This window comes from Osmia lignaria, chromosome 5 (assembly GCF_051020975.1).
Source record: "Osmia lignaria lignaria isolate PbOS001 chromosome 5, iyOsmLign1, whole genome shotgun sequence".
NCBI classification, from domain to species: domain Eukaryota; kingdom Metazoa; phylum Arthropoda; class Insecta; order Hymenoptera; family Megachilidae; genus Osmia; species Osmia lignaria.
Window position 1 is genome coordinate 6,325,253 of NC_135036.1, and position 27,937 is coordinate 6,353,189.

Here is a 27,937-nt window from a genome sequence, read left to right on the forward strand (position 1 = left end):
AGTTTTTTACAGTATATGTATAAACAAAATAAATGAACAAAATAATGAATTTTATATTGTATACCAAATCTATCATGTGTAAGTTATTTAGAGCAATATCAGATAACATAGTATGGATACTACTATTGAATGCTGTATATAGTTCCTGAAGTCGTCGTAGAGTGCGCAACACGACGGTTAGCAAAAATGATTTTATGCTACGTTGGTATTTCAGAACGTGAGACACGAACTTCAATAAGACGGCAGCTCTATTTCATATCTCATCTGTGAGTCAAACATATATTTAAAGTCTGTATATCCCTGTTAATTGTTTATATAAATTGTTGAAAATCATATAATATTTTACATTTTCAGCATAAAAATAATTCAATACTTCAAATATAAATTTTCAACTTTGATCATTTTCATCCATCATTAATATTTTAGCACTGATTTTTCAAAGTAAGAATTAAAAAAAAAAATTATTACATTCTTAGTCAAAGCCATACAAAAGTACGTAAAAAAAAAAAAAAGAAATACAAAGACCTATGAATTGGTACACCTCCTCCCCCTATTGAAGGGGTAAGAGGTGGTTTGCGTTAAGGGTTAGTTTTGGTCGGAAAGGATCGAGGGGGCAAAGGCGCGCGAAGGAGGGCGTCGATTGGTCGGACCAGAGGATGCGTGGTCCGCTCTAACCCGGCCACATCCAGTCTGCCGCCGACTGCATAGTGGCGTGGTTCGTTATTTTTCTTCAGTTGATTTTGGTTCTCGTGCGACGGCGACCGCTGTCAAACGAATGTCGTGATCGTGCGTACGTTATTATATCGGGCATAGACATGACATAACACGTAATTTTGGATGGACACTTCTGTGCATACAGTGCCGGTACACAGTCAGAGGAGGCGAGGTGTTGCGATATGCCGGTGCTGGGACCAGCCTGACTCTTTGCTCCTCTCTGGAACATCGCGGCTCTCCTTCGACCAGGGTCATCCACCCTGTGCTCCAGCCGCTTCGCGTGTCCGCTTTTATCCATTCAACGTGATCCTGAAACCTGGTCATCAACAACCCTTCTGCTAGTGGAAGGTAATTGATCTTTTCTGTTATTTTTTTTTAATATTAATGTTTTGATATGTATTTACAAAAAACCATGCGTTACTAGATTATAAATCATCTATAGGGTAGTTTGTTTTGAATGTTTCTCAGACACTGTTTTTACTCTTTTATCCCGGCAATTATTGAATGAAAATTACTCAGGGTTGAATAGACACGGATTGATTAGGTGTTAGTGGTATGTTTGCGCGAAGAGTCGGCAGCGTTTGAATAGAATAGAGGTTAAGGAGACGGTGTATTTGTCTTCAACTTCCATGCTTGACTTCACTCGCGTTGGCGGAGTGAATTGACTTAAACCGAGTTCTAGGATTTAAAAAAAAGCAACATTAAGCGTTAAGATGATAGGAATTAAGGAAAGAAAAAATAGTTCTTTTAGTGCCTCGTTTTTATTGTTTCTGAAATAGAAAACTGTATAAAATTTTGATGGTTAATAGCCAGTTTTCAGGTGTAAGCGTTACGTAATGTTATTTTACTGTGCATATCTCTGTCCCCTGTGCCTCCGTAGTAAATTGGCCGTATTGTTCCCAGCAGGAGATGGTGTTCTATAGAGTCATTCGAGCTGTATCTGCTCGTAACGAGCAATTAACTTTTGCTCGATTTATCGTTCGCTATAGATCGATATCTCGATACCCCCTGTAAACGAGATAAGCTGTTCGAAAGAGTGTGTATTGCTTTTACGAACGATTTAAGAAAATAAACGAGACATTTATGTTGGTAATATTTCTTTCCTAATGTATAAAATATTTAAGGCGGTTTAAAGGTAGATTAATAACCTACTATTTAATTATCGTAATTAAGAACAAGAAGAATGGTAGTCCATTCGTTTTCTGTTTATTTTCGAGCGCAATTGATTTTCCACGTGTAATCAGCGCTTTTGTTGGTCGATGGAACGCACAGTAGCGTGACAAAGATGTACCCAGAGATTTATGGCCGAAGCATCGCCATGGAAAAGCGATTTACTCGGTGATTTAACGCGGTGTACCTAATTTCTTACACGCATGGTATTCGGTTTACTTCATCGTCTATTTTTGATGGCATCGAAACGATCTCGATATTTACCTCCTACGATGAACGCTGAAATTATCGTTCAATGGAAACGGATCATTTCGACTATCGGTAATCGAATAATCGACTATCGATAATAGGCGATTAATCGTTAGTTACGCATATAAGCCACTATCGTGTATGCTTGCGGTAACTTTTATGTCCGATAAATTATACACAATATTCCTGAAAATTGAAAATCACCTGGGTTTAAAATACAAGGTTTTAAAAATATCTTCTGTTTATTTAAAGACTATTCAAATGTGAATAGTTGTTTCTGATACTGGGTCAGTGAAGAATGAGAATTTTTTAAACGTAAAACGCGACGATATGATAACGTGGAATACGAATTTCTTTCGGGTTTAGACTTTCTATGTAATTTATCCAAATTACGCCGGTCGTTAATTGCGGTCTTCATTACCTACTTTTATAGAACCTCATTCGTTACGAGAGTATAAAGATTTCTTCTAATTAAATTGCAAGGGAAAAGAAACAAACCTTTGGGAAAATATTTACCGATGCAGTTTCTATAAATATATACACATCTCATTAAGGAAATATCCCAAATATTTTATTTGTTATTTTACCACAAGGGTCGTCGATGACTCGCAGTATCTAATCATTGCAATTTATTATATCGATTGGCAGTTTAAATATGAAAATGAATTATTTTCATTCTTAGCAATTAGAGGTTAAGTGTGCCTGACCATACACGTTCTCTATCACTCTAGTGATTGATGAAGTCGCGTTATGAAATGACTTGACACAAGCAGATCGTTAGTTATGAATAGAAATTCAAAATTTTCGCCGACCAGGAAATATTGGCCCGAGAAAAACTTGTTCTGCCAAATATTATAATTTGCCTGAGGTTGTCGCAAAATAACTAAACGTGTAAACAGATATTCAAGTTCAACTCATATACGCATTTTCTCACTCCCACGTGCTGGCGCAATATCCAGCACCGATTTAACGTATCTTTAATTTTTATCTACCGAAAAAGCATTCTTCACGGAATTTATTGTACTTCCGTATTTCTAGAGACAGGGGCAGCACTGGGCCTAGGCGGCCGCCTAGGGCCCCCCAAGGTCCAGGACCTCCATAAGACAATTTCGCGTTTACTTGAATATTAATCGATGTAAATGCAAATCTAAATTAGTTATAAAAGCTCTAATGTTAATTTTATAAATTTTATTTGAGGTACTTTTTTTATGTCATATATGTGAAGGGGCCCTTTTTCGGAGCTCGCCTCGGGCCCCCGAAATCTCAGGGTCGGCCCTGTCTAGAGAACGAAATTTATCGAGTATACCGGCAGTTTTATAAGCGATTTCTTTTGCAAAGAATCCGAGTCTTTTGGAAGTCGCGTCTGTAAAAGGGGTCGATAACGGTCGGGCAGAGGGTGAATTTAAGCAGAGCATTGAAATTTATTCCGGAAATTCGCGCATGCACTGCTTTTGCCAAACAACTTTTCCATCAAAACATTGCATAACTGTATGCGGTTGCTAGACACGAGGTAAACCAGGCTATGTGTATCCGTTGATTACGTACATGCATGAACGTATGAGAAATGAAAAAAAAAAAAAAGAATTTCCTTTATTTATCGATCACACGAGCGACACAGACTGTTGCTGGCACGTAACAGCGCGATTCCAACGAACTTTTTCATACGTGTTGCATCAAGGTTTTACAGAAAACAACGTTTGCGTTGCTTTTCTATTTCAACGCTTTATCGTCGGCCAATTTGTGCTCGGCGAACACAGAGTTGCAACTGGTACTCGAGGAAACTGTACGTTCCGCTTTTATGAAGCTTTGTTATCGAGCTTTGTTTTGTTTAGCCGTTCATCGTGGATGAAATTGCACTGAAATAGAGTGTAATTCTCCTGTGAATAGTTGAATAACTATGGATAGAATATACAGGGTGGATCATAAAGGTATTTGTCTTCAGTATGGTCGTAGAGGATCAGGGATATGTTTAAATTAAGGTTAGAACGTATGCGGTAAGGAAGATGGCGTTACAAGAGAAGCAGTAATGCCGGGACTCTTAATTTTGACGATATTAATATTAAAAGTGATTTATTAATAAAAATAGTATTATTTTTAATTATTAAATGTTATAAACTTTAGTATATAATTGGGAAATATAAATATATGTATAAATATCAATTCAAATTTTTCCGCGTAAAGGTTGGTATGAGAGTGGTGGGGGAAGGCCACGGACCTATATAAGGGGCCTCTCTCACGCAACGTCATTCTCTCGCCGACCGTGGGAGAGAGTGGGAGTCTAGGGAAGGGGAAGCCGGGAACCTAGGGGAACCGGAAGTCCCCGGGGATTTCTGGGAACCCGGAAATTCCCGGGGAGGACCACAATCTTGTAAACCTGGAATATTTCGGGTTATTTTAAATTGTGAAATATTTCCAATCAAAATTCTTCTAATTACACAATAGAATACGATTTAATAGAGCAGATTTGTTTATTTGGGAGCAGAATGTGTGCGTATCCGTTATAGAAGTTCGTAAATTAGAAATGGCGAGTAAATAATCGTGTAAAAGGGAACAGATTCTTCCATCGGGAAACCACCATAAAATATTTCGAACCATTGGATACATAAAACTTCTTGAAATAGATCTCAGCTTTACGTGGTTCGAAACGAAACTATAAAAACCTATTTCGAAGTGAAAATTTGATATATGAAAGGAAATAAAAGAGTTATATTTTACTAAAAAGAGAAATGCGAAGAGCCTGAAATAATTTGTACGAATGTGTTAGAGAATATACGGTATTGAAAGCATTCAAAAATGTGACTGAAAGAAACGAAATATTGAACTGCCATCGATTGCTAAAAGAAGGCAGCCATGCATGACGAACATCCGCCCGTTTATTACTTTTTTCGTTCCTTTTTCCTCTTCTTTATAGCACACAGTTATGACGCTGTGTTTGATTCAGTAGGCAGTAACTGAACGATTGCAATCTCGCCAACCACAGTTACTCACGTCACTTTTTTATTTTCAAAATTCATTCAATGAATTTTGACGAGGGGTTATCAGTGACCCAAGCTTCAAATCTAATGCAATCGAATAATAAATAATAAAAAGAAAAAGAAATTAAAATAACTCGCCAACCACAGGTACTCAAGTCATTTTTTTTTTTCAAATTCATTCAATACAAAATTTATTTTACGTTAATTACCACAAGGGGTTATCAGTGACCCACGCTTCAAAGCTAATGCAATCGAATAATCAATAATAAAAAAAAAAATAAATTAGAATAGCATTATTATAATATTATTAAAATAAAATAGAAAATATGCTTATTTCTATTCCACTAATTAACGCGTTAAAAGAACGGTACCTACATATTTGGAATCGGAAGTAGAATAAACTTCTGTTAGGCCAGACCACACGATCCGCCGAACATCTGGAAATTCGATTCGGAGAAGGATCGATTTTCATGGTTTTCTTGTTTAATCGTCGGGGTCGTTGTAGCTTCACCAAAATACTCATGCGCAAATATTTGACTGGTGCGTTCGGTTTGCTGTTTCGTGCAGGGTGCCAGACACGTGGCAGGGTTTTAAATCCATCATATTACACCGGCTCTCTGGAATCCATTTCATCCTTTCAATACCAGTTGAATGTATAAAATAAACCCTTCATTCATCCTAGAAATTTCGAATTTACATGTGAAACTTTTTTTCTTATAAATTCGAAATTGTGGCAATTAGCGTGTTCAAATTTTTTGCAACATCTATAAATTATTATTCAGAATCGACGGTACATAGCATTCTGTTTTTGTATATTTAAAAAGAATCGATAATCGAACCGATGCACTTAATGTCTGACCAATGGTTTACTTTTTCCACTAGCACAGCCCATCTTTCAAATGCATTGCTTATTTCTGTATCACCTCGCAATTCGAACTTTATCGGTTAACTTCATCGATTACCTACCAACTTGGAAACTTTCTACCACCGTGTCACCGTGGCAAAAGTTCAACTTTTAATTTATATCGCGCTTCCTGTCCTAAATAAAAGTGTTCAGCAAACTCTGTTCCAGACTTTGACGAATTTTAAACTGTCGAACCTATTTAGAATTAAGAAAAAAAAAAAGAAATTATCACGAGAAAAGGAATTGAAAGGGACGGGGAAAAAATTGTCTGTTTACAGTTGGCTGATCGATCGTTTGCGGCTCGCTATTCGTGAAACAGGAAGCGGAAGCGTGGATAAGGAAACTGATGAATATCAAAAGGTTGAAAATAATGGGGAGGGATGAAGTAACGTCGGTGTGACGTTGAGAGGCTCGAAGAAGGGCTGGAAAGCCAGACTCTGGTATAAAGGAAACATTTAATTGGGAGAGAACGAAGGGCTGCACCAGGAATGGCTACGCCGCCGGACTCGCCGGGACCGGAAGAGGCACTTTTCGACTTCGAGAGCTCGAGAACAAGGCAACAGACCACCCGGCCCGTCGCCCTCGAGGAACTTCTTCGGCAGACCAAGTTCTCCAGACAGGAAATACGAGTGATGTACCGTGGCTTCAAGCAGGTAAGCGATGCTGAATAATGAATCTGGATATACGATACACGAAATCGTGATGGGTTTCGTGGAATAACTAGAAGAGACATGATTCATTCCCGAGGTTCTTGGAACTACTTTAATTTTCTTGTTAAGATACACTTTGAACTTTTCTTGGGTTCCTGGTATATTCGATTAAAATTCAAATCATGTACACTCGCGATCAAATCAGGCTTCCATTGGGAAAATGGCAATATAGGGGAAGTAGGAATTTTGATTATATTATTATTATAAATAATGTATCTTTCAATTGATAAATATTATATGATGAAATTTAGAACGAATAGGAAAATAAATATTGACTCTTCGACGACGGACCATGGAGAGAGTCTCGAGATAGCGCGGCGGACCATGGAGAGAGCCCCAAATCTGATTCGATCACGAGTGTACCGACTATAAAAATAATTCCGGAAATTGTTTTCTATTTCAATCTGACGGTAACAATTATTTTCCAAGGAAAAATCCTCTCGGTTTCTATATCAATCGTGAGTATATTCACGGTTGTACCCACTCAATTTTCTTCGTTATAATTTTATTTGCATGAATATTCATGGAAGGAAAACGTTCCAGCGAGACCTTATTTCGACCAGCTCACGAAGACCAAGCCTGTTATGCATACGATGCTCTACCTTAGCTCGAAATATTCCTTGGTGAATCAACACTGTATCTCCTACATTATTGCTCGTCCAATTTCTTGTTTTTAACGTTTACGAGTACGAATCTCTCCGAGGTGATTAGGCCAATTATCATTGGGCCAATTAAGCTCTCCTTGTATTTAATTAAAACCTTCGAGCACTGTGGATGGATATATCCGCTTAATGAAAATGAATAATTTTAATCAACAACCCTGGGGAAAATTTACAATTTCATCTTCTAAGGTTTAAATAAACTTTAATGCCTTTTTCCTCTAATAAAAGGTTCAAACTGAAAAGAGGATTTCTACACTCTCTTTTCTATTTGATTAATAGATGAAGGCAATTTAGAATAATTTTAATCAACAACCCTGAAAAAAATCTACAATTTCATCTTCTAAGGATTAAACAAATCTTAATTTCTTTTTTCTCTAATAAAAGGTTCAAACTGAAAAGAGGATTTCTACACCCTTTTTTCTATTTGTTTAATAGATGAAGGCAATTTAGAATAATTTTAATCAACAATCCAGAGGAAAATTTACAATTTCATCTTCTAAGGATTAAACAAATCTTAATTTCTTTTTTCTCTAATAAAAGGTTCAAACTGAAAAGAGGATTTCTACACCCTTTTTTCTATTTGTTTAATAGATGAAGGCAATTTAGAATAATTTTAATCAACAACCCAGGGGAAAATTTACAATTTTATCTTCTAAGCATTAAACAAATTTTAATGCTTTTTTCCTCTAATAAAAGGTTCAAACTGAGAAGAGGATTTCCATACCCTTTTTTCTGTTTATTTAACAGATGAACGCAATTTAGAATTGAACATAAAAATGAGCATCCCTTTGATCGTAACTCGTTGTTTCATTAAGCCGTTAGGTAAGCTAGAGATTATGGTTCGTCCTAGTTTCCTCAGCTATCCTCTACGTAATCTAGCGCATATACGGGGTGCACTGATATAAACCTGGATCGCTTTAATATCTTGTCTGTTTATGTTGAGCCTCGAAAGAGAAAATAAATCTCATTTGCACGCTTTCGTTATGTTCGATAGACGATTCGCTTTGATTATTAAATCACGTGTATGTGGGTCGCGTAGGTGATATTTTCCGGTCTACTGATTTCATCAGGAAATTCGCTTTCTAGATAAAGTAACGTGCCAACCTCGCCGTGGATGTCCGTTTACTATTGACCACCCCGTGTATACCGTATCAACGATTTTCGTGACGAGGAAGGCCTTGCCACGAACCGCAGGATTTCGCGTTTCACTCGTGCGTCATTTTCGCGAGGAACGAGCGTTTCCAGGCCTATAGAAACACCAACTGCCACGTCAGTCGGTTGTAAAATATTCACATACCGTTTCAAGGGTGCTGCCTGCTTCAAGGTTGACACCGCTTCCAGTTGGACGCAAATTTTGCCGGCTACAGGTCAATAGAATACGGTTGAACGCTTACTGGTTCATCTTGAAGGTTCAGATTCTTTTTGAAATCTTAAAAATTTAAGATGTGAAGTTTATGTAAAGAAAAGAATCTTCAGAATTATAATAAAAATATCAGAGATGTAGAGAATCAAGCTTTGAATCTGACGAGGAATTTTAGTAAAAATTAATAAAAATAATTCTCTTCCCCCGAGAGGTTAATCTTACAAATTTAAGGTGTGAAGTTTATATAAAAAAGAGAATCTTCAGAATTATAATAAATATATCAGAGATGTAGAGAATTCAAGCTTTGAACCTGACGAGGAATTTTAGATCAATAAAAATAATTCTCTTCCCCCGAGTGACAAATTAAACGATCGATCGTTATAACAATAACGATGCCAAAGGTAATTAGAATAATTAACGAAGCAGCGACGTTTATTCGCAGTGTACCAGGTTTTATTAATTCGTTGATAGAAATGAAAGAGGGTAGTTTTGGCCGTCTTTCAACGAGCCATTCGCTACTTCAGGTCTTGGCAAACAGAAAACGTCGGATTAGTAGAAAAAGTTGTGAAGTGGCATCCTTTTCGATTGATTTTTAGAAGGTTTTAAGTGCTCCATGCCACTTGTCGGTGTCTTCTTAGATGGGTGCTACTCATCGCCGCAGACAAATGAGTTTGGAATCGCAGAACCACCTGTACGTTCGGTAACTAGTTGAGGTTTCAAACTTTCTCTTCGTTGTTAGCATTTCACTGTAATTTCCACGTTGTTCGGCTGATTCGAACAAATTGATCGGTTCTGATAGAACACCTGCTGTTTGGGAAAACAGTCATCTATATAGTAGAAAAAAACTCTAAAAATTCTTTCTATTATTTATTTTTTTTTCACGTTAAGACGTTAGAAGTGTGCAGGGTAATATATCTATACTTAAATTGCATAATTAACCCCTAAAATTAAGTGTATCATTTTTAAACAAGAAAGTTTCATTTAACCCTTTAGGTGGAATGTATTTCTATCACCTTTTTGTTTTTAGTTTTCTCTTTAATTTGGAATTAATTTGCAGATTTTTTCAATATTAAATGCAAAATTAAATTAAAATTATGGCTTTCTCCATGGTCCGCTGTCTTGGAGCTCTCTCCATGGTCCGTCGTTTGAGAATTAAAAAACACATTGCATTATATTTCTTACTTTTTTAGGGATCGATAAATCTATACATTTATCAATTTTCGATGCTCGAGATTCTTATAAAGGAACCTCGATGTTTGATATCGAACGTTCTTACAGAGGTAGTTTAGAGGTCTGACACAATTTCATGACATAAAAGTATCGCACAATACCACTCATGGTAGATCAATTTAAAGCTCAAGGTTCAATAAAAATGACTACATAAACGTTTCATGAATATTTTTCATTTTCAACGGTCGGGACCATGGTTCTTTCGATTCGCCAACATAAACAGCAAGTTGAACGATCGAAACTTTTCTTCTCCAACAAGATCCTGTGATGTCTGACGATATAGTAATCGTCGTGACATACTTTTAGGCTGGCAAGAGCATAAAAGCCGGATCGATATCTAACGTGCAACTGTGTCTGGTTACAGAAAAACAGTGTGAAAGGACTTACGTTGGTCGCGCGTAATCTCTCGGTTTGATCAGTGGCTACGAAACGATCCAGCAATTTGTACGCATCCGTCTCTTTCATTTATGTCGGATCGATCGAATTCAGGAAACCTGGTACTTCTATTTTATCTGTTACGGATATTCCGTCTTCAGAATATTCCATTGATTCAACCAAGAATTTCCAACCGAATTTTGACGGAACCGTTGCTTCTTAATGCATTCGCGATGCGACGACCCAGAAATTCGGCAATTGCAAGGGAAATTTTTCAATTTAAAATTTGTCAGTCATAACTCAGCCAGAAATTATCAGTTATCGAATTTATCAAAGGGTAAACCAGCACCGGATTAAACGGGGGTCTAAAAAGGCTCCAGAAATCTTAATTTTGTCCCAGGAAAGTTATCGAAATTTTTCTTTATCATAAAATACTCTGTTCAGGCTGTTCCATTTGATTCTAAAAAAGAAAGATTGATATGCATGGACGTTTCATGGCTTTGATGGTCTTGGAACTAGGTGGACCATGTGTTAAAAGAGAGATTCGCGACAGCAGTCGACTGATAGCAACTGTGTCGGAACAGTATTTCATTGTTTCGTTCGTGCCAGCAGCTATCTTCAACGATGGCTATCGAATGCCAAAGCTTTCCCACCCTCAATGACTTTTATCTGTCGTTAATTGAATAAAGATCTGTATTATAAACTCGCTGAAATTAATAAACGTCCAAGTGAATATTTAAGCGAACTCGAGTTACACCCTTTCGTTCTTTCGTATGATAATCGAAGAATGTCTTCCAACTGAAAAAAAAAAAAAGAAATTTTCTGTAAGATTCGTTCCTAGTAGGGATAAGAGGGTACCGATATTACGGGCTCGGGCGGGTTCGGAAAACATCGGGCGGGTTCGGAAAACATCGGGCGAGCTCGGGCGGGCGTCCGATACATGCGTGCAGTCCGGTAGCCCGACTATTTCGGGTTCAGTCGGGTACAGTCGGGCAGACTCGGACGAGCTCCCGCGAGCCGCGGCCAAACTCTCGTGTACTTGTTAATACTTGCAATAAGCAGATGCAAAATCTGTTTTATATGGAATTTTGGAATAAGATAGTTGAATAATAAGATAATTTGGGAGCTCGTCCGAATCTGCCCGACTGTACCCGACCGAACCCGAAATAGTCGCGCCACCCGACTGCACGCATGGATCGGACGCCCGACCGAGCCCGCCCGATGTTTTCCGAACCGATCCGACTAGTCGGGCCGCACATCACTGTAGTCCCTAGATTAGCGGAATGTCCTGCGACACTCGGTTCGCCCACTCGTGTCCGTGCAAACGCATTCTCTTGACACGATTTCCAGACTTGGCTCGAGTGGCAAGTGTACAGCGGCGAAATAGCGCAATTAAAACATCTAAGGAATTGCTGAAAAGTCCGAAGCTTTTTTCGCGATACGCAATTTCGAGCTGCTTTCAGCCGGTAAGTGGCTGCGACAAAAGCACGAAATTCAACCTTTCGATCGTTTCAAGCTGGCGTCAAGGTACGCGACAGGGAAAAAATGTCGAAATAGTCCTTTTGAAAAGCGCCAGGTGGATAACTTCTCCTTTTGCGTACGTGTTTTTATGTTGCCGTTCGAGCACCCTCGTGAAAGCGTTTAATATTATGGAATTAATCAAAAGGAGAGATTTATGTGAAAGCCCCTTCCCTGTTTTGTAGGATACAATCTTCCATATTTGGAATACTGATATTTTTAGTTAATAAAAGGTTAATATTAGAGAAATATTAGAAGAATCAAAGAAACTTATTTAGAATCTCTCCCTTATATTTTATGAAATACAATTTTTTAAATTCTAAATAACTGAAAATTTAATTTAAAAGAGAAGCTATTTATTATGAAGAAATTAGATGAAAAATATTTCAAATACAATTATTAGATCTACAAATTAATTCTGTCTCTTTTTTTTAAATTGAAGATTTATTTTTAAAAAGTAATCTTCATTATTATCATATTTCAAATACCTAGAAGCACGAGAAAATATTCAAATTTCAAAAGAGTAATTAAAATACCTAGTAATTAAAAATTTCGTAGTTTCATACTTTATAACAGTTCGTTAATACTCAATAAGTCTTACAATTCTTTTTGTCACACTCCGATGTATAACAAAACGTAAAATATTGAATGAATCTTTCCGATTGCTGTTCAATAGCACGAGAACCATCCATTCTCTCAGCTCTTTGTCACAGATATCAAAGAAAGCCTTCATTGTTTCCCTTGTTTTCTTTGATCGGGCCTGGCTTAACCCTCTTAGATAGCAGGTTCCAGCTTTTTTTTTTTTCTTCTTTTTTCAATGAAAGCGTAAAGGTTAGAGGAGCATTAGCACGTCCTATTGAACTCGATTCTATTTAAGGTTGTACAGTGTTCGTATCTAATGGAAATCGAAGAAGGCCTAGCAGAGTCGAGGCCAGGACCTTGACGTTTAGGAAAATCAGAAGGATCCTTGTACCGCAAAAGCCACCTGCAAAGGTCGTGAAAAGATAAATGAATTTAACCGGTGATATTCGTTGTCAGCTTGAAACATTCTAATTCGGATGAACCTTCGAACTTTCACGCACCCCTGCTGACCTGATTATCGGAGTTGACTCTTTTTTTTTTCTTTTTTTTTTTAATGTAATGAGAATCCAGCTCCCCACGGGGGGTAAATCGATGCAATTTTCTTGAATTTATATTGCATTGTGCCTATATTGGCCAGGGTGAAACAGTTAATTGCTAATCAATAATTTAGAGGCTCTACCGAGCTCTCGTTTCGGTCGTTTGTACTTTTATATTGTCATTTGTATTAAAAATATCCAGGGGACGTTTACGTGGTCGTTTTTATCGAGCTTCAAGCTTCAGATTCGTGTACCACGAGTGGCATTTTCTAATACTTTTATGTCATGAAACTATTGAAGACTTTCTGTGTCCTAATAAAAGTTGCTTGACACTTGACGATCTTGCACTTTCGATAATGAAAAATATATTTAATATCATAGTAATCGAAATGTATACAGTTATTAACCCTTTTTCTAAAAGAGTAAGAAATTTATATAATGCGTTTTTTAACTTTCGAACGGCGGACCATGGAGAGAGCCTAAAACGGCGCGGCGGACCATGGAGAGAGCCTCAATTTGAATTTAATTTTATGCTTCATATTGTTTTCATTTTCTAAATTTTAAATGGCCCCTTTAAAAATTATCTACCCTAAAAAAATCTTCCATTTTGTTCCAAATAAAATTATAGTTTATTATGTAATAAATTCATTATAATATACTTTCTACTTCTTTAGAAAAAGAGTTAACTGTATAAATTACCGTATAAAAATTTACAGAAAATTTCACGCGAATAAGTGAATCGTTGATAAGAAGAAAAGTATTCCTCGTATGAAAAACGACGTCGTAAGTACCGGTTAACGAGAACTATAAGTTGAGTGGCTCTTCACTGAAGAATCTGACGTTTCTAGGAGGCACTAGTCTCTTCTTCATTCAGCTCCGTCATTTTATAAAATACCTTCCATCCGGTTGTCTCAATCCGTACGTATAAGATCGTAGAAGGAAGGAGAATCAACGAGCTCGAGAGTAATAACGCGAGAATACATTTCTAAGATTCCAACGTAACTGGGATGTATCTTTCTCGCGTTCGTTCATCTTAATAATGAAACGAAAAAAAAAAAGAAGAAAAAAAAAAAGAGGTCTTAGCTGTGGCCTACTTTTGTCGCAATTTACCTTGCTAAGGCTTTCGCGTAACTTCCTGGAAGAAGCTGCACCCTCGTTTCGTTGCTCTTTTGTTGCCACTTCTTTCAGCAAGTCCTTCTACGTTACACTAGTCATTCTTGTTATCTTGAACCTTTTAACCCGTTCGTAACAGGAGCGGTGACAAATTTCGGAAATTAGAATTAATGAGGGTGTGTAAAATGGAATTTCAATTAGCGCTACTGCATTGATTATAGCGATCTTTAGCGCGCTGTGATTAAATAATAATTAGGGGGTGGACTGGAACTTCATTTTTTAGTGGGAAATTAGCAACACGAAGGGTTCTAATTTAATACTTAATGGAGGGGTTGATTTTTCTCTATTTTCAGGCTTCTTAAGGGTAGTGCAATTAGGGGGTGAACTGGAATCCAGATTCCTAAATTAAGGACACGAAGGGCCCTAATTTAACACTTAACGAAAGGGTTGCGTTTTCATTATCTTCCTCCATTTTCAGTTTTCTTTTTTAGGGTAGTGCAATCAAGGGTGGACTGGAACTCAAATTCTTTAATTAGGGATACGACATACCCTAATTTAACACTTAACAGAAGGGTTGTTTTTTCCTATCTTCCTCCATTTTCAGTTTTTTTTTTAAGGTAGTGCAATCAAGGGTGGACTGGAACTCAAATTCTTTAATTAGGGATACGACTTACCCTAATTTAACACTTAACGAAAGGGTTGCTTTTTCCTCCATTTTCAATTTTTTTTTTAGGGTAGTGCAATCAAGGGGTGGACTGGAACTCAAATTCTTTAATTAGGTATACGACTTACTCTAATTTAACACTTAACAGAAGGGTTGTTTTTTCCCTATTTTTCTCCATTTCCAGGCTTTTCTGAGAACAGCGCAATCAAAATATGTACGAAAACGTAAATCCACGTAGCTCGTCTTAGGAAGTTATTAAATCTATACGTCCCGTTCAATAGGTGTTAAATTAATTAGTCTTGAAATCCCGACCGCCCCACTGGGAATCTCCGCCCCTGATTATGATCAGTGATTATTAATCACCTTTCAAATAATCCTTGAACATAGTATATTGAAATCTAAATTTATTTTCAAGTAGACGGTAATAAATCATTATCGTTCTTTAAGTGTCCTTTGCCCATTTGCCGGAGTATCATGCGTCTCGCCTCCTCCTTCTTCCTGTTCTTTCTATTTCTGTAAGCAAAATAGGATACCGGGGCATTGTCTGAATCGGGACACAATGCTCTTCCTTACCTGAGTACATTCTCGTAGATAGAGAGCTCCGATTGTTCGGAGAAATTACACATTCGAGCAGCAAAGCCGATGATAAACGGAGTGGACTCGAACGCAGCCTCGAACGCCTCGCCAACTAGAATTATATCGCATCATGGGGTCTTTCGTGGGTCCTTTGTGTTTCGATAGTTACAGAAATGTAAATTGGTATTTCTATTAATGGTAGAACTGTGCTAGTTTAATGTGGAATACGATTTACACCGCGTTAATTATACAAAAGTGTTCTTAAAGAGTCAGGCCACCTTGAAGATTTTTAGGAATTTTTTTTGGAGAATCAATGAAGTAAATTCAAAATCCAGTTTAGACATTCTATTATACGTATCTTGAAGTATAAAAAAAAATTTTTAGATTCATGTTTTTTTCAAAATGGTGGTTCTGAACTTAATAAAAGCAACATAGGTTTAATTCGAGTAGAAGTGGTTATTATTTGATTCAAGAGCAAATAAAAAAATATTTTCATTATATATATACAATTTTCTAAGAAATGAGCATTTTTAGGTAAAAGATTCTATATAAAATTCTCTATAACATAGAAAATTGTTAATGAATCCTAAAATCCATATGTACTTCTCTTAATAATTTATTTTTAAAGATCCTGTCCAAATTTGAATTGAATCAATCAAATATTAATATTCTTAGACTTCTACTGTTCGTCAACTAAAAAGATTTAATTTTGAGAAAAACAACAAGTTTGAAATTGCAATATTTTTTGAATAAGAAAATTAATTTTTAATTTATTAATACTGTGTTATTCTGACAGCAATTGCACATTATTCTTGACATTCTAAAAACTATTTCAAGTCAAAAACAGGAAATTCGATTTTCTGAAAGTTCCAACGTGGCCTAACCCTTTGAACCTATTCTCTTGCCTGTTTCATTAAAGTCATTATTAGACACGTCGAGGCTGAAAGTTTCGAAGCTCAAAGAGCCAGAACCGAATACTTCGGCTAACGCTGCACCTCCGTCAGCTGTTATTCCGCAAGCGCTCAAGTCCAGAACTTCTAAACTGTCTTTCCGTAGTAGATCTAAAAGAGAAACATCCATCTTCTCCTGTATCTAGGTAAAAGGAATGGAAAAATATTCGGAGAAGCTTCGAAAAACATTATCTCTGAAATGGATGATCCCAATTTTAGAATGCATTATAATATTATCAATAATCATGCAAATATAATATCATTTTCTTTTAAATACTTGTAGAGTTAACCCTTTCAGGATCAAACTTAATTGTCATAATAATTTATAATTCTGTACTTATTGCTTTATATTCTTAATACAAAACAAAGTTGTAAGTGTAGATGGTGAAAATATATAGTATTATTAATTCTTTCACTTTAAATTAAAAATATTCTCTGCAAACTTAGGATTGCTCCAAAGGGTTAAATGACCAGGCTGACAAAAGACTAGCCTGACATTAGCCCATATCCCCCAAAGACTTCCCCGAATTCTGACTCAAGTAGACCAAATTAGCAAGACAGAAATGAATCACTATTCTAGTTTGCCCCAGTGGATACAATCAACGGCACACAGCCGTCGATACGTGGCCAGTGTAAATATTGACTCATGAGAGAGGATAAAGTTAGCAAGCCAATACTTTGGGGGTATGTAAGTACTTACAGGCACAGACGTGAACCACTCCATCGTCCAGCAGAGGGTTCAATTTCAAATTTAGATGCTTCAGTATCGAGTCTTCTCTTTTAAGTAATCCGTTCATTATCCCTGACACTCCTTCCGGTCCTATATCGTTGTTGGCTAAATGTATGATCTTCAAATTTTTATGGACTCGTAGAAATTCACCGATAGCGTAGGCTCCTTTGTCTCCTAGTTTGCAATGCGAGAAATCTATTTCTTCTATCTGGAAAATAAATTGAAAAACCGATTGGATATTTTGTACGGTGTTCCTAAGAAAATTTGAAGAAATTCAGAAGGGACACCGACGTGTTCGTTCCCCAGAATCCCTTGGAGCAAAGCCGCGGCACGTGGCTGATCCAGGTTGCTCCTGGACAGAGTGAATTTCCTCAATTTCGGGCAGGCATGGATCCCTTTTCCAAGAGCCATGCAATCTTCCACCGAGAACCTTAAACAGAATGAAATTCGAAGGGAAAATCGGTTTTTAAAACGAAGGTGAAAAGGAATAATTTTTGTTCTTTGAATGAAGTAAAAGATTGAATTGAAATTGGGCCTCTCTCCGTGGTCCGCCGTCCGAGGGTGAATCGGATAATATTTTATATGGTAGAAAACTCGTTGGAAATGGAACTTACTCAAAGTCTCGCCATTCGAAACCGTCGTTCATGTAAACCACCTCGAAATTGATGCGAATTTCGGTGAGATGAGGAAGCTGGGGTAGAATAATCGCGAAAGGGATGTGGTGAACAGGCTCCTCTTCGACGACACAGGGATCCTCGTCATCGAAAAATTTTGTACGTTTTCTGGAAAAGTTTTCAGAAAATAGAGGATCTGTAAGAGGATTGAACGATAATATTAAATCGATGAAAGGAAAGTTTGATTTTCCAGGGAATTTCTATTCCAAGCAAAATGTATGCTTATCTTTAAGATGGTTATGGTAGAAGTTTTGATAAAAGATAGAAAGTTTGTTTACTTAAAATTTGGATTACTCAATGATATGCAAATAAGGAACATTGTGACTTCAATTACTTTGATGATATGCAAATCAGGGACATGATTATTACGTTTCCTTGTAATAATTTCAGAATATGCAATTTGGGAACATTGTAATTTTCCTCTATTCTTCCTTTCAGTTTCATTAAAAAGAAAACATATGCTATTTTTTATAAGAAATTATAGTTTTCTGTGATTAATTAAAATATTTTACTTGGTGGGACGAAGAGTACGCAGTACCAAGGTGTGTACATAATTTTGGACAAGTTGAATTGTTTCTTCGCATTTCTCTTGCTGGGACTCGAAGTAACTTGGCTCGAAATTTTCCAAATATTCGCAAAGATGACCCTCGCAGTAGAGTTGTCGCCAGGAATCGCCATGATCCGCCGGATTGTTGTGCTCCCATCTGCAATAATATCATGTTTCTGGTTATCGCAAACTCTGCAAAGCTCTTTATGGAAATTCGATATCGTTCTATGCAGTTTTATATTTTCAAATCGAACCGCTGGATACGTTCCTTGAAATTCGGCCAAAATCCTGTGTCTACAAATGATCAATGAGATTTGTAACACATACACTGTTACCTGATTATCCCTCCAAAGGCGGACCCTGGAGAGAGCCCCAATTTTAATTGAATTTTGTACTTCATATTATTTTTATTTTCTAAATGTTGCACTGTTCCTTTAAAAATTGTTTTTGTCTTTAGTCTCTTTAGTCTTTCTAGGATTAAGTAATAGCCATTCTATTTAATAATTACAATTATAATGCGTCTAACTGTACATGCATATTTTTATTCGGACGGCGGACCATGGAGAGAGCCTCAATTTTAATTCCTCTAGGAATTATTATCCTCAAAAAATTATTTTTCCAATATATGAAACCTTTTTATTTAAAAATCATACATTTAAAATAATCCAGATTACTCGATTAAATGTTGATTTAAATTATTCAATCGAATAGAAATCTAACTTTCCAATTTTATTCATAAATGCAAAAATCTAACTTTCCAATTTTATTCATAAATGCAACAATGCACTTGCATTTTTTAAATGCATCCTCATATCTGTATTTGCATTTTTGAAGTGCATCCTTGCACTTGCACTTGCACTTTTGAAGTGCATCCTTGCACTTGTATTTGCATTTTTGAAGTGCAACCTTGCACTTGTATTTGCATTTATGAAGTGCATCCTTGCACTTATATCTACATTTATGAAGTGCATCCTTGCACTTGTATCTGCATTTATGAAATGCATCCTTGCACTTATATCTACATTTATGAAGTGCATCCTTGCACTTGTATTTGCATTTATGAAGTGCATCCTTGCACTTGCACTTGCACTTTTGAAGTGCATCCTTGCACTTACCTGTTTCTAGAGCATCGTTCCCAATACTGTTCGTCTTCTATCTTCGTGATAACCAGTTTAAATGGTAAATCGATGGGTAAGATTTCCATAAGCATATCTCTATCCTCGCAAGTCGGTAGTTCCTCTAATATAGGGTTGTCCTTCCATGTCGAAGCTATGACACTAAGGGCAAGCACCTTCAAGCTTGTAACATTTTTCTCGTCCCAGAATTCATCTTCCGCTCGAATACTTCTGTCGCGTTCGCTGGATAAACGCATTGTCTCGTCCGAACATCTGTGGAAAGAGAAAGAAAGAAGTATAAAAAACTCGTAGAAATAATATGGAATTCTGTAATTTCTCATGCTTGAACCGTATAATGAACCCGAAAGGTTTACTTGTAGGCTTCAAAGACGTTCCTCGGCACAGCATAAGGAATCCTCATTTTTACGTTTTGCTTCGGGGATTATATCCGTAAACAAGAGTACACGAACAACCCCTCCTATCCCATCCACATTTTTATCATCTCGTAAACCGCTTCAGGGAAGATGTAGCCGAGATTTACCTTCAGTAAATTGACCTACCATTACTACTATACCAACAGATCATTACTGGCTGTATTTTCAAACCTATCTGCCTTCTTATCTACAACGTAAAATGAAAAAAAAAAAAAAGAAGAAACGACGTTGAAATTTGCCACAATACTCGATCACACGAATCTGGTCGAAGTAACCATTCACTGTGATTTCTTTTTCAGGAGTGTCCGGAGGGTGTAGTGCACGAGGACTCGTTCAAGGATATCTATGCGAAATTCTTCCCCCATGGCAGTGAGTTCCAATTAAATAAGAGATCCCGTTTTTGCGTAATTAGTTAACGGCGACTCCTACGAATTCCAGACTCCAGCCTCTACGCCCATTACGTGTTCAAGGCCTTTGATGTTAATTGCAACGGTGCCATCAGCTTCAGGGTAATTTTTTCCTCGTTACTTTCACCTGTAATTTAAAGTTCAAGCGACTACTCTTTGCAGGGGTCAATGCTTCTTGATTCGTTGCAAATGAGTTCAGATCAGGGGTGGGCAAATACCGGCACGCTATGAGTTTTTTTGTGGCCCACCAAGACAGAAAAATCCGCCTTGAACCGAGATTTAAATAAATTGAATAAAACTGCCACTATTTTACTGAATTTATATTTATTGATTTTTAATGAATATTTAATGAATGCAATTATTTTAAAAGGTACGGCCCTTCGCTAACCTCCGCTTCCACAAAGTTGCCCCCGAGTCAAAATAATTGTCCACCCCTGGTTTAGATTGCTATTCCTATTAGTAGCGTAGCTGGTTTTATTATTAATTGCTATACTATTACTACCACTCCTACTGTTAATTGTTATTAGTGACATAGTTGCATCGATTAGGCGTACAGAACACTGTAATTTCAGGATCTCCTGGTCACCTTGTCCACGTTGTTACGAGGTAGCATCTACGAGAAACTACGTTGGACGTTCAAGCTGTACGACATAAACGGCGATGGGTGCATCACCAGGGGTGAGCTAGGGGAGGTGGTGACTGCCGTTCACGAGCTTATGGGTCGACGACATCATGCCGAGGAGGAGAGAAAAGCGAGGGAGCAGTTGGATAGGGTGTTCAAGAAGCTCGATCTAAACCAGGATGGTGTAATAACGATCGAGGAGTTTATTGAAAGCTGCTTGAAGGTACGATGCAGTACTCTGTCCACCTTGATTTCAAACTCTGAAACTCGTTTAGTTATTATCAGATGGGAATCTATTAGTCTTTAATATTTTAGATGCTTTAATAATGGAAAGTGTTCTAACTTAGTTTGAGGATGATGGATTTATTATTTGCAGAGATTGCTTGAATACAAATATGAGGACATTGTGAAAAGATGAAGACAGGGAATTAAAGTAAAATAATACGAGTTTAGCCTCCTCCTTTTCTTCTTAATATTTTATAAAACAAATGGTTTTTATATATATGTGAAAATTTCTGTTAAGTATGTTTGTAAAATGTCTAATTTACAAATTATAATTAGCAGGTAATAGAGATACATAAGATAGACACAATAATGACTTTTGCATCACCAGAATTACTAATTAATCAGGAGTATCTTAAAAAACACAGCTTGTATCATTTTATACAGACTGAAACACACTGATAATAATTGAAATTGTGAAAAGATGAAGACAGAGAATTAAAGTATTGATGTACTTATTGCCAAATCCAATAATAACAGGAGTTTACCCCTTTCCTTTTCTTCCTACCCTTTCAAAACAACAAATGACTCTTTTATATGTATATGAAAACTTCTGTCATGTATGTTTTTAAAATGTCCAGTCTACAAATTATAATTAGCAGATGGTAGAGATACATAAGATAAACAATAATGACTTTTGCATCAAATCAATCATCAGTTTCCACTGAAAAGCAGCTTGTATCATTTTATACTTCAAAAGAACATATTCTAAGAATAGCATTTTTCCCCAGGATGATGTAATCACACGGTCGCTGGCGATGTTCGATTGCGCGCTTTGATCTCCGGCTAAGGAAGAGCCACCGGCAGTGACCACGACGCCGCCAACACCGCTCTCCACCACGACAACCTTTTCACAGTCCCAGTCACCGTCACCACCGCCACCATCTTACTCTCTGCTGCCACCGATTCCACCACCTTTGCCTTCTCAACCACCTCCAGGTTATACGGTACAGGATCAGGAGCTGTACATGCTTCTAGCCGCACATTGGTGGAACCAACCGGAAGCTCCGCTATTTTGCTAAGGGTAAACTCTTCGAATGACCGTTTCGCTCGAATTTTAATCATTTAAGGTCCGAGAGTGCCTCGCGTGCACTGGATTAGATGAAATGCCGTTTTAACAGCAACCCTCGTTGGCTCTTTTATTTCCAGGATGTAAGGATAGACTTTGATTCCCAAGAAGCGGGAGGCCAGTACTTCTAAACGACAGGAAGGAAAACTGAACAAGGGAAAGAACGACGAAGTTTGTGAAAAATCTTGCGGGTTCAAGAGTTCAATTAACGCGTTTGTTCGTCGTCGAGAGACGAACGAGCTTGCTGGTATATTTCTTCTTGCAGAAGAACTATTTTACGTCACTTAAGTGAATTTAATTAAGCGTCCAGACTGCACAACGGAGTACGCCGTTCCTTGGAGGGAAAAGGAAATGGTATGTCAATTGTGAAATCGACAAAAGAAAAGAAAACTAAGGTACACAAAATTGTAACATTAAATTAATGAACCGTTCGATTGATTGGAAGGAAACGATGAAAGGAGCAGGTTGAATCCTTAGAATCCGTTTGGGAATACAGAGAACAACGGACGATGAAGAAACTATTTAATATTCGAAGAAGGAAACGTTGCTAACGTTGAAAATCGATATATATATATATATATAACAGAGAATTATTGATCTTATTTGACTTCCGTGCCAAACTCCTGTTGAAACTGTTGCATTTCTTTCGTAAAGGGGACAATAGAATTGCGAATCGACCAGGAACTTTGTATTTAAATAAGAGATACGACTCTTTATCTAAGGAATTAATATTGAAAACAATGTAGGGAAAGGGGTTGCGTACGGGTATCGACCCGAAGGGATAAACCACGCACAGGGTGTCCTTAAATTCGTAACGCTATCAGAGGCGATTCCTCGTGAAGAGAAACCAGTTTTCATGGTCGTTTAAGCGAATGTTAAATTAATTGTTAAGATTAGTCTGGTTGAATAAGAAAAGGGAGAGACGTTTCTGTAATGTTTACCAAACGAAACACCAAATTGCAATAATTAAATCGTAACTTAAAAAAGAGAAACAACTATTTGGTTGATAAAGAAAACTTAATTGAAAATTATCGATTCGACTGGATGTTGCCATAGGCTTAGCCAGCTTTTTGTCTAATTGTTAGACATTTCCTTTACTTTTAACTATACAAGCTGAGGAGAGAATTATAATTATATGTGCACTTTGGGAACGCTTCTATTCGTATTTTGCAATTAAAATTTTCTTATTAAATACTTAATAAGTCATTCTGCACGCAAATCAATTTCTTTGCAATTCTCTTCGCTGTTTTGTCATTATTCTGTCTGAAATACTTATTGATTTACAGACTTGTCGAGTATTTAACATAACAAACAATTGATAAGTGATAGTTACCTCGCGAACCGCCAGAAATTATTAAGTGATATCCTTTTAATCAGAGCCAATCCCCTTCAAGATAGAGAATGAAACGAATTAGAGCCACAAATTTAAATAATAGAGAAATCTAGTGTAAGAAGAGTTTGTTAATCGTTATTGTCTCTTCGTAGCGCTCTGTCACTTGTTAATCGATGAAACTTCTTCGCCACGATGTTTTAACTAGAGTCGAGGGTGCACAGGTTGCTAGGGACGTTCCTATAACAACATGTTGACTGCCATAGTAGAAATAACCATGTGTAGGATGGCACAATATACGGTAAAGATTCGATGAAAGCGAAACGCTCGGGGCTGTACTTTCGTTTACATTGCGCAGTTCCTACATTGTTAGAAGTTTACCGACTACTTCAAATGTAGAAAAGAACAGCAGGTGAAAGAGGGACTGTTCTTTTTCATTCGCTATTCTCAGGGCCGATAATGAGATTTCGGGAGTCCGAGGTGAGTTCCGAAAAAGGGCCCCTTCACAAATTTACTATCGTCAATTTAACAAATAAATATAGTTCAACCTACATCCGTCAACGGCCTTAGCCACTTAGGCTATACCGGTACCCGTAAGATCACCGAAGTCAAGCTAAGTGGGCACGGTTTCGCCAAAAGATGGGTTACCGTGTGCTGTTGGCAACGAATAAGGGGGGGATGCGAATATGAGTAAAATGAGAATAAAGCGAAAATGTGTATATATATAAATAAATGGAAAATAAGAGTTATGGCCACAAATATAAAAAAAGTAAATGTAAAAATCTAAAATAGACGAGATTTGAAAAAAGACGCGCGCGTGTGCGCGTGGACGCTAACTTTCATTGGGCAGAAAGGGGCCGTTAGCCCCTAGATAATGCCGCCCTCTCAACATTAAGGGAAAAACATTAATCAATCAACCTTCTATATCGTGTTTGGTAGCATTTTAATCAGAACAATGTCACAAATACACCTAGGCAGAGAAGTTTTAGAAGAAAAAAATGAAAAATAACAAAGTTCAGTCGTGTTGCATTAGTATTAGATCACTGATATATTCGATCTCAAATCATGTTACACTACTCGCGAGTAAACTTTGCGGTATCTCAAGGGGTATAAGTGGTGGGGATGAATTCTTCGCTTTCATCGTACAAATCTTTTTTTCGCTTTCATCGAATCTTTACTGTAATATGAATTATTAACACTTTGGCTGTCACTGACAGAGCCAGTATTTGAAGACTAATAATTTTGTAGCATGTATTGTATTTAATATTTTCTTTCTTTATTTATTTATTATTTCATTAAATCAAGTATGTAGCATCAGTTCCTGGTGACTCTCATGGCAGTCAACCTGTATTAACCTGTTAACCAGTGAGCTACTATATATTAGGAAAACAGTGAGTTGCATATAAAATAGATTAAATGTTTATTTACTTTTTAGTTGAAAAATAAACCAGTTAACAGGTTAATTGAATAATTATTATAAATTTGCGTTTAGAACTGGAACTGTTTATAATTCTATGCAAAACTCGTAGTAGATTTTCAATAGAATCTTAAAAACGGATTTAAAATTATATTAGAATATTTAGTTAAATATTACCTCGATAATTGCATGAATTTTTCAGTTTCATTTCCCTACAACTATCGAGGTTTTATTGTTTCATATTTCGAACATTGTAATATTCGAATGATTTCGAGTTCTCCCAAGAATTCCTCGACTTCCGGATGGAAGCACAAGAAAATGCCGAAAAGGATCAAGGTTTCCAGTCACGCTACGTGTGTACATTGTATTCGATCTACTGTTAAACGATTTTTACATATTTTCTATGAAAACAAAATAAGACGAACTTTAAGGGGGGAGAAACAACGAACGTTATATTAAACAATTTTCTACACGCGAAACAGAAAGTCGACCAAGCGACTACTTTGGGTAAAAGAACGTCGAGTACTTCCGGTCTCGTTGAACGTACCCCAAAGGAAACATTAAAGTTAAAAGAGAGATTAAAACAAAATTTTTTATTTTAAGAATTTGTTGTTTATTTTATTTTTATATTTTTTTGGTGCATTTTGCAGGTTAGGTTCTTCAAACCGGAAGTGTTCTATACGTTTCAATTTCATTGAAATATTCAGAGAAAATTTTTTTGAAACATTTAAAGTACCCACTGATTACAAAGGTACACAAACGTTGAATGATCATTTTTTGATGAATTATAAGGAGGAGAAGATCAGCGTCAAAGTTAATTCAGTATGATCGTGTCTTTATTTTCATTTACTAAACTACTTAAGCATTTAGATTACATACAGAGTATCATTTAAAATAGGAAAAGTTTTGTTATTTATAATTAGGACAAATAGTGATTAGATAACGAACAATATCAACTTTTAATATTCATCACATCTACATGTTATATTACACCGTTTGCTTGAAAATAATGAAAAAAGTTAAAAAAAAAGAGGATCATGATAAAATGTAAATGAGAAATTCTAAAATTCATGCATGCTATAACGTGCAATTTTCGACCGATATTTTCCCCTGTTTTATACCTTTTGCAAATGAAATTTTTTTCTCGACTAAGTATGTGTAGGACGAGATTCTTGTATCAATAACGATTCAAAGAAAAAGTTTCTTAATTATATTTAGTAGAAAAGGAAATAAGGCAAGGAACGAAGATCGATATTTTCGTCGGCGCAGCTTGTATCCTTGACAAATTCGTAATTTAGATCGTTACATATCGTGCGTGCTTACTGGTCGTTCGATAAATCGATACAACTATTGAATTCGAGTTTTAGAAGGCTCAAACTCGATGTTCTAGAAAATCAAATTTCGAGAAACTTATAGATCGTAAATCTAACGATTATCGATTTAGTATGAATTTAAGAAGAATCGTAGCTATACGGAGTGTCTCAAAATAGTATGCCATTTAATTTATATAACTTTTGAATTAATTTACTAAAAAACTAAAACACATTTATTTTTTTTTTCAAATAAACTATCTGCATATTTCGAGACACCCTGTACAGGTTAAAGAGAAACTTAGTCAATTGATGAGCGTTAGTGGTAACGTAGTTCGTAATTAACTCATTGGTCCTTAGGGTTAACCTCGTTAAACTATAAACCAGTTTCCAAGCGTGTCCAAAACTTTACCTTAAAGGTAGCTCTCGACATACCATGTTCGTTTCGTTATTTTTACATGTATGATTAAACAATTTTTTATTTAAATTTATTTAAATTGTCTATTTTAATTGTTAAGATTCATTGATTCACTAGATAGCAACGAAAAAGTTCTCAAACATTACTTTTTTAATTTTTAAATAATTTAATAGTGAACATAACCTAACAAGCCGTCGAGAGAATGTATTGGACGAAAGCACGAGTAACGAATCAAAAAATTTGTTACAATAGCATCACCATAGCCTGTAACGGATATCCGGTTAGTTCATAGCAAGTACGATCCAATTGTTAAGCTTAAAAAGCAGTTTTTTATGAGAAAACCTTTACAACTAGAAGAGTAACGAATCCACGATCGATTAGCGATCGATCTACTCGCGGACGTATTCGAAACGTTTGCTTCACTTCTTCAAATTAATTAAATGCATCAATTGCATACATATTTCTTTTGTTCTTACCGCAAACGTTCGAATACTTCGCTGACAAGTCGCATCTAGCTGTGCAGAGTACGTTCATTAATTCTCGTACTGCCAATTTTCAATTGAAAATCTGTGAGAATAATGTTAATCGAGGATGAGAAAGATTTTGCATTCGACAATGGCGTGATTTACTATATCAAAGAGACTCGTCGCAAGAAGCATCATTAGCTCATAATTAAATAGCTCATGATCCTTTCCTACTCCTTCTCCGAGCCTTTCTCCGATACTTCTATAGCATCCATTCTCAAAATCCTTCGTTCGTTAGATCGAGGAGTAAGTATTGATGTGATCAATAAAAGAATATTGATCAGTAATTATCGATCATGCGACAATTGTATCTGCGTCAGATCGCCATGCGCGGGTAATCGTATTTCGCAACAGATGAATTGTAAATTCAAAAGAATAAAAGGAGATGGTCGTTATTGTTAGCCATTGAAGTTATTTCCCTTGCCGATACTTCTTTTAGACTGTATTCTTTTAATTTAATCACATTTAATCAAACAAATTTTATAATCATATTTTTGAAACTGAATAATAATCTTGACCTGGAAATTATTAACTGCAATCCAGTAAGTACAGATACAGAAAGATTGGACCTCTATTCGCAACTTTGCATTTTATAAAGCCCGCCATAAATTAAGTTTTTAAAATTCGATTCTGGCGCCATCTACACAGAAACGGCGCAAACTACACGACAACTTATCGACGTGTTAATTCTATTACATCTGTGTGCCTCGCCTATTATTTTATCCTTTTATTTATTATTTTACCCCTATTTTCGGGCCTCGCGTAGA

At 36.5% G+C, this 27,937-nt stretch overlaps 2 protein-coding genes across 3 annotated transcripts; one reads left to right on the top strand and one right to left on the bottom strand.

Moving 5' to 3' along the window:
* The first annotated feature begins 129 nt into the window (after positions 1–129).
* Positions 130–27,565, top strand: LOC117607948 (A-type potassium channel modulatory protein KCNIP1). Of its 2 annotated transcripts, XM_034332258.2 has the most exons (9): positions 130–266; positions 355–1,062; positions 6,291–6,665; positions 20,091–20,160; positions 20,230–20,300; positions 20,771–21,043; positions 21,834–22,126; positions 22,252–22,525; positions 22,617–27,565. In XM_034332258.2, the coding sequence occupies exons 3-7, from the start codon at positions 6,501–6,503 to the stop codon at positions 21,879–21,881; spliced, it is 627 nt and encodes a 208-aa protein (XP_034188149.1). In that variant the 5' UTR covers positions 130–266; positions 355–1,062; positions 6,291–6,500; the 3' UTR covers positions 21,882–22,126; positions 22,252–22,525; positions 22,617–27,565. The 2 variants fall into 2 exon arrangements, with proteins under 2 accessions (XP_034188149.1, XP_034188148.1); XM_034332257.2 differs by having other exon boundaries at positions 22,252–27,565.
* On the bottom strand, positions 15,176–19,893 carry LOC117607952 (dynein regulatory complex subunit 5). Its single transcript, XM_034332262.2, has 9 exons — positions 19,732–19,893; positions 19,358–19,630; positions 18,208–18,399; positions 17,636–17,803; positions 17,313–17,451; positions 16,992–17,229; positions 16,247–16,402; positions 15,339–15,453; positions 15,176–15,278 (listed from the first exon to the last, which is right to left on the bottom strand). The coding sequence occupies exons 1-9, from the start codon at positions 19,776–19,778 to the stop codon at positions 15,176–15,178; spliced, it is 1,431 nt and encodes a 476-aa protein (XP_034188153.2). The 5' UTR covers positions 19,779–19,893.
* Positions 27,566–27,937: the final 372 nt, after the last annotated feature.